The sequence below is a fragment of the Corvus brachyrhynchos genome, unplaced genomic scaffold (genome assembly GCF_000691975.1).
Source record: "Corvus brachyrhynchos isolate BGI_N302 unplaced genomic scaffold, ASM69197v1 scaffold72, whole genome shotgun sequence".
Classification (NCBI taxonomy): Eukaryota; Metazoa; Chordata; class Aves; order Passeriformes; family Corvidae; genus Corvus; species Corvus brachyrhynchos.
This window is the reverse complement of record NW_008236763.1, coordinates 555,673-562,631: the sequence shown is the minus strand read 5'-3', so window position 1 is coordinate 562,631 and position 6,959 is coordinate 555,673. Positions and strand designations below refer to the sequence as shown.

The window sequence follows — 6,959 nt, the reverse complement described above, 5'->3', positions numbered from 1 at the left end:
CGAGGTCTGTCTCTCAGAAAGACAGCAAAAGTCCAAATGCCTGAGAAAAACAACTCCACCTTAGGAAAGAGATTTCTTGAGATACTGTTTGGAGTTTTATTGGCAACAAGGCTCTGCCTGTCACATGCTTGGCCCCGGCCTCACTGCCTGCTGTGTTCTCCCCACTGCCAACAGAAAGGGAAAGGGGAAGAGACTGGGAGCCTCCAGCCCCTGCCAGGAAAGCCCTGGTGGCCCAGCAGGAGTGTTGGGAGAAACCCAGGGTGGCCCAGATTCCCTCATACTCTCCCAAATCCAGCCCTTGGCCCACACCAGGTGTTCTGCCCACGGAAGGAAAGGGCCCATGAAAACACCCACAGCTGGTTTGAGTTCATAGCACCCACGGCAGGGCCAGCCAGGGCCTGGCCACAGGGATGCTGTGGGGGACAGCTCCAGAGAGCTGCACTGCCTGCTGGGGACAGCCACTCCTGGATGCAGGATTGTTCCTCCCCGGAGTGCTGCCAGCAGCCCCGGCACAGCCCCGCCCTGCAGGGCCCGGGGAGGCACCTGTCAGCACTGCAGACCCTGTCTCCAACAACAGGCTCTCCCCTGCTTCCACTGGGAGCTCCCATCTCCACTGCCCAAACCCTTCCTGTAAGGGATGCCTTGAGATGTGTTTCTGTCACACCTCGGGCAGAGCCAACACTGCAAGAACATGTCGGGGCAGAAATACCTGCAGCTCTGGAAAACCCCCCACCTCCAGAAGGGGTCAAAACCCTACAACACCACAGCCAGGCATCCTTCTTGGGTGTGGAGAGGATGGGGAGAACAAGGGGTTCATGTTATAAATATAAAATCTGCTACAAAGAGAAGACATATATTGTACATCTTTGACCCATATACACAAGAACACAATATACACAGAACGCCTCGGAGGAGCGGGGACGCTGTCAGGAGGTTTTGAGAGATGTTGCTCCCCTACCAACACCCCCTCCGTGCCTTCCCCACACGCTGGATGGGGCTGTACTCACAGAACATCAGTCACCAAAAGTTCCACCAAGCTGGCACGTGTTGTTCCAGGTGTGTGTGGATGGAGTGGTCGTGGCCCCCGTGGTGCCTGCCCCGCTGCCCTGGGGGAGAGGTAGGCGAAGAGGATGGAGAGAAGGAGGGAGGGCAGGCACGAGGGACTCTCTTGTGAACCCACAAAGTGCTTGGGGGGTCTCTGGACCCTCGGAGCGAAGGTAGGCCCTGAGAGAAACTTCTTGCCCTGCCACCCTCGTGGGGAAGGATTCTGCGGCCAGGCAGGTCTCTGATAAGGCATTTTCATCTGGGAGTTGGCGCAAACAGTGTCAGAAGAGAGGAAGGAGCAGATGGGGCAGCGCACGTGGTGCAGGTCAACAGGAGGCAGCGAAGCCAAAGTGGTCCCAGCCAGACAAGCCCAGGACTGGGAGTGCAGAGGACAGGAGGGCTTCGTCTCTGGCTCAGTTTGTCTGTAAAGCTTCTCCCATGTTCTCCTTCAGCCCCTTGAAGCCTCCCTTCCTGGTGTGAGCCATCAGCACGGAGTGAAATACTGAGAGTCGTCAAAATGGCACATCCAGGCGCATGGAGTGGCAGACAGGCACACGTTCAGAGTTAAGACAAGAGTCCAGGTGAGCTTTGTACAGTAAGGAGCAGCTCCTGGCTGGAGTGTCCAAGGATTTGGGATGACAAAAATGCCACAGTGATCAGATCGGGCGAGGACAAGGGGTGGGCATGGGAGAGAGGAGCCAGTCTGGGCACCTATCGGCGGTAATGGTTTGGGGCATCTGCAAACATGTACTTGAGTCTGTAGGCTTCAGCCAGCAGCAGCCCAATCTCTTCGTTACCCCAGTGTATCGTGGGCAGGTTTTGGAGCAACATCAAAAGGCCCTGGAAGAGGGGAAGGTGTTTAGTTTAGAGAGGGTGAAGGCAGAGCACAGATCCAGCGCAGGCTTGGGGCCAGCCTGGCAGCAGCACTCAGTAACACAGGTCTGAAAGGCTCATTTAAGATGTGCTTGTGTCTAGATCTGAACCAGTGAAGCACCCCAAGCCCCTTGAAATAAAGGATGCTATTCCAGGGTTACAGCTGGACACAGGAGGGCAAACACTGTGATCAGAGCTGGAATGGGATGTTTGAACCCTCCAACAGCTCAGTTCTCTGTCATCACCAAGGCAAGTTACTTTTAGGCAAAGCTCCTGAGACCAGATGTTCTTGGGGCCAGCTCTGACAGTTGTCTGTGTCCACACTGGGCTCCCAACCAGAGCAATTCCCTCCCCTCCACACCCAGGGAATCACCCCCAACTTCAGGCTCTTACTTGGAAGTCTTCCTCATCCAGGATCTCTTTCCGCCACTTTATCAAGAAGGCAGCGCAGACGTACAGGTGGAAATGGGAGAATCCTTCTGGCTCTGACTGTGGACAGCAAAACTCTGAGTGAGCTCCTGCAGCTCAGCTGGAGAACAACTTCCCCAGACACAGATGTCCTACTGGGTCACCCATCACCCAGCTGGCTGTAAACATCCTGGGGCCACACTGCTTTGTGCCCCTCAGCTGGTGCCAGGAAACCTCTGTCCCCTTGGGGACAGGGACACAAGTGACAGTGACAAGCCAGGCAGGGAGTCAGTGGAGCCTGCATACCTGGTAGGTGTCCCAGAGGCGGATGGTGCAGCGGAGGGGCAGCTCCCTCATGAGCAGGTTGTTCATCCAGCGAAAGGCAAACTGCAGGTACTCGACCTCGTACTTCCTAAAGTGATTATGTACCTGCTCTGAAACAGCACATTTCACTTACACACCTGGGGCTCACAGTGCCCCAGCTCCAGCACACTGCTCACAGCACAGTGGCTTTCACACACTTTCAGGCTGAGACCTTTTTGTCCTGAATTCCTCCTCTCCTCACCCTGTGCTGTCACCAGGAGGTTTCTGGCTGACCCTGCCCTGCCCTGGTTCCATGAGTGTTGTAAGAAGTGTCTACCCCTGCCCCGAGAGTTCTCACGAAGGAGTCCTCCCTCTGTTGCGCCAAACCTGACCAGATTCCTGTGTCACTTACCATCGATCCTGCTGACCAGCTCCTCCAGGGCTTTGACTTTCTTCTGGATCCCCGGCTGTGCAAAGGTGTAGTTGTCCTGTGGGGAGAGGCCCTGAGTCAGAAGCAGCAGCTTTAACAGCTAGAAATGATCAAACCCAGATCAGCAGTTGGACAGGGAGATGAGATTATCATAAGCCAAGGAGACAGAGCTCTTGGGAACCAGGATCGTCTGCCTGCTGTGCATTCCCTGGTCAGGACAGGGCCATCTGGACAGCCACAGCACCCATCTCCCCAGGAGTTCACTAACACATTCAGCTCAGGGAAGGAGCAAAATCTCCCTAATGCTGGAGCATGCAGAATACTCACCCAGACAGGGAGAGGAGACAACCACACTGCTCCCCCAGCAAGGGCAAAGAAACTCCCGTGGCCCCAGAGGCTCACCTGTATCCCATCCAGCAGCTTGCTCATGCACCAAAAGCTGTCGGCTTCGATGCTCCGTAAAACATCCTGGGACAGGTTTGTCACGTCAAAGTTTTCCACATCCTCCTCTGCAAAAGGGAGAGGGAAGAGCATCAGGGAGATGGGGGACACCAGGGACATGGGACAAACCCAGGGGCTTTATCAGGCTAAAGCTTTGCAAGAGGCACTGCAAGACTCCCTGTGTGTTAGGGGTGTGCCTGGCACAGTCACAGCACCCATGCACTCACCTACTCCTCCAACTCAGCTGAAGAACCCCAAAAGACTCGCTGGCCATGCCCTGAACCCAGTCCAGCTCCCCAGGGAACCACAGGAGGGATCCCACAGTACTTCTGTCATCCTTCTGGGACAAGGGCTGTGCAGGGACAAAGCTCTGGCACATTGGAACCCCTTGGCACACCTGCCGTGGGGGACAGCAGGTCTCTGCCAGCTGGGAGCACCACAGGGAGAACTGGGAAAGGGGAAACCTTCACTGCAGCCAGAAACCAGAGAAGGAAACTCGCTTGGGGCAGCACAAGGGAGCTGCCAGTTGCCACTCCCAGCTGGATTCTTCACCAAAGCACAACAGAGGCACCCAGCCTGGAGGCTGCCAGCTTTGAGGACCCAGGAGAAAGAACTGCCAAAGCTTCAGGAACCTCTGTAGGGAGAGCAGGACCCTCCGGCATAGCTGCAAGGACCCAGAAGCATGCAAAGATCTTCCTGGGCAGCAAAAAGGCACTGAGTTGAATCCAGCACAGGGACAGCTGGGCCACGTGGCACAGAGAGGACTCAGCTTCGTGGGGTTTCTCCCTCTCCTGGAGCCTGGCTGGCAGGAGAGCTCCAGCAAACAGAAGCTGCCCCATGCATGGCAGAGCCTCGGTGTGGGGGAAGCAGAGATTTGTGCAAGTTTGTTTTTTAAAACCCAAGGGGAGTCTGACAGTGCAAGGGTCAGCGGCAGCTCTGTCCCCAAAGGATTCTCAGAGAGTGAAAAAGGCTCCTTGGTTTTAGATGGGCTTGTGAACCCCCAGGGAGTGTAAGGGAGAGATGCCTCGAGGAGGCAATGACAGTGGTGCTGGCTGAGTTTGGAGCAGAATCGCCTGCTCCAAGCCAGGCTCACCTTAACCTGGTGGCTGGAGAGGGAAACAGGCATGGGAAAGCAGTGGGACCGAGGTGGGGAGACAGTCAGGAGACACAGGTCTGGGCCCTCCTGGCTTGACTGACCCAGCAGTTCCCTCCCTCTTCTCCATGGGAAGAGAGCACCCACCACGCTGCTGTCACGCCACTGAATCAGATCAACAAATAACAGGGCTCAACTGGTCCTGTTCCAAGTTCAGAGGCTCAGAAATCCTTGGGAAAAAACAAGAGAAGGAGAAGATGGGGCTCGGGGCTGGAGCCAGGCCACCCTCTTGGCTCAGATACACTGCAGGGCACTGCCACAGGCTGGTGAAAACCAACACCAACAGGTCCTGCCTGAAGGAGGAAGGGCAGGACAGTCAGTGACTCCAACACTGCTCCCACCTCTGCTTCTCCTCTGGGGCACAGCTCAGCTCCAGAGCAAACTGCCACCAGGAGCTCTAGGGACAAACAAGAGCTGGTCAAGCACTAATCTCACTATCTTCTACTGCAGAAAGAGCAGCAACGCTGTTTTCCAGCTGCACATCATCATCACCATCCAAAACTGTCACTCTTCTGCTGCCTTCTCTATAGACACTCTCAAAGGGTCCAGGCAGGGAGACAGGCAAGCAGAATCTGTTTAGTGTCCATCTCCTTCCCGAGGTCTCACAGAGAGGAAGGTGGATGGGCAGGCAAAGGAGCAGGACATGTGGACACCCAGGACTGGTGGCAGAGGCAGGCTCAGCCCTGAGGGAATGAGCCCTGTGCAAAGACCTGCCCATGGATGGAGGACCACGATGGAGAAGGAGACATGGTGACCTGCCCAGGTGATGGGGAACACCCTGCTCCTTGCACCAGCATGGGGACAGGAGGAGTAGCTCTGCCAGCACCCCCTTGTTAAAGCAGAACAGTGGCAGGAGATCCCCAGCAGGAGGCAACACACACTGCAAGAGGCTGTGAACCGAACCCCAGGTCTCTGGAGTGTGGCTCAGCACAAAGATCTGCTTAGCAGCAGCACTAAAGAGGCCTCATGGAAAGGAGATACCAACATATGGCTGTGACAGGGACTGAAAGGAAGCCACTGGCTTGGTGACAGCCACCTACAGCAGTGCCACACGGAGCCCAGGGACAACAAAAGCTCAACAAAAGCAAAGTTCTGTGAGTGACGTTTCAAAAGGGCTCAAGGAGGACACAGGAGAAGGGAAAGACCAGAGAAGCCAGGGCTCTGTGCACCCACATCCCTGCTTTCCATAGGGAGGCTTTAATGACTCCCCATATTCTGGGGAGCAGAGGGGGCTCAGGGCAGGACTGGACAGCTGGAGGAGAGTTAAGCCCAGCCTCAGCTCACAAATTCCCACAGCTCTGGGCAAGTCTGCACTGCATGCAGTGAGCCCCAGGCCCAGGACAAAACTGGAGATCAGGAGAGGCTGATGAGTGGTGACACGAGTGTCCCCATTCCCTGGACTGCGATTAGGATTTAGTGACAAAGCCAGTTAGAGGCAAACAAGATCAATATTCCCATGGCACTGCTCCCCTCTACAGCCCTGGTGTGGTGCCAGACAGGTCCCAAAGCTGGGACAACCTCTTATGCAAGGCCTGGAATCAGGGATGGAAGTGGTGTCACACAGGCAGAGAGCACTGGGAGAGGCTGCAGGGCCAGCACTGACACAACCTGGGGATGCTGAACTCACTTGAGCTTTGTCACTGCCATCCTAAATCCAAACACAAGCCCTGAGAGCTGGGAGTGACTCAGCAGAGGGGCTGCAGGACCTGAGCTCGGAGGGACTGAAACCTCAGTGCCTGTGCTTGTTATGCCCTCTCTGATCACCTGGAAAAATGGGGGTATGGTTTCCTCCAGGAGGTGCTGAGGTGTCATTCCTGCCCCAATTCCTCAGCTGCCAGAACATCTCTCTACATCCCCATCCTCCCCAGAGGTCCTGGGAGCTTGTGCCCATCCAGAAGGCACCACCAACAAGCTCAGCTGCTCCTGCACCTTCAACACCTCCCTCAAGCTCTTCCTCAGCAGCACCTGCAGCAGAAGCCATCAGTCAGGAGGAAGAATCACTCCAGCTTTGGATTGCTCAGTGGCAGGGACCCAAAGCTTCCGTGCTTGCTGCCAAGTAGCTGAGGCAGTGGTGTCCATGCAGGAGGCAGGGAGAGCATCACAAGAGGTGAGCCAGCTTGCCATGTTGGGGGAAAGGAGAAAACACAGCAGTTAAACCTATCCCACCTGCCAAGGGTGCACTGCAGTCCGCCCACCACCTGCAAGAAGCAGGAGGTTTGGATCCAGACTGGGTGGATGCAAGTGTGGGAAAAGCAACTGGTCCCAACTGGCAGAAGGGGTCAGGGGAGTTCAGATAAGGACTGGAAA

At 55.8% G+C, this 6,959-nt stretch overlaps 1 protein-coding gene across 1 annotated transcript in view; it reads right to left on the bottom strand.

Annotated features, from left to right (window-relative positions):
* Nucleotides 1–832: 832 nt before the first annotated feature.
* Nucleotides 833–6,959, bottom strand: part of TBC1D22B (TBC1 domain family member 22B) — a 32,076-nt gene continuing 25,949 nt past the window's right edge. The window contains exons 10-14 of the mRNA XM_008644761.2: nucleotides 3,461–3,567; nucleotides 3,041–3,116; nucleotides 2,632–2,759; nucleotides 2,311–2,406; nucleotides 833–1,884 (exon numbers count right to left, since the gene is read on the bottom strand). Of these exons, the coding sequence (XP_008642983.1) occupies nucleotides 1,756–1,884; nucleotides 2,311–2,406; nucleotides 2,632–2,759; nucleotides 3,041–3,116; nucleotides 3,461–3,567 (536 nt within the window). The 3' untranslated portion in view covers nucleotides 833–1,755. The remainder of the gene's footprint in view (nucleotides 1,885–2,310; nucleotides 2,407–2,631; nucleotides 2,760–3,040; nucleotides 3,117–3,460; nucleotides 3,568–6,959) is intronic.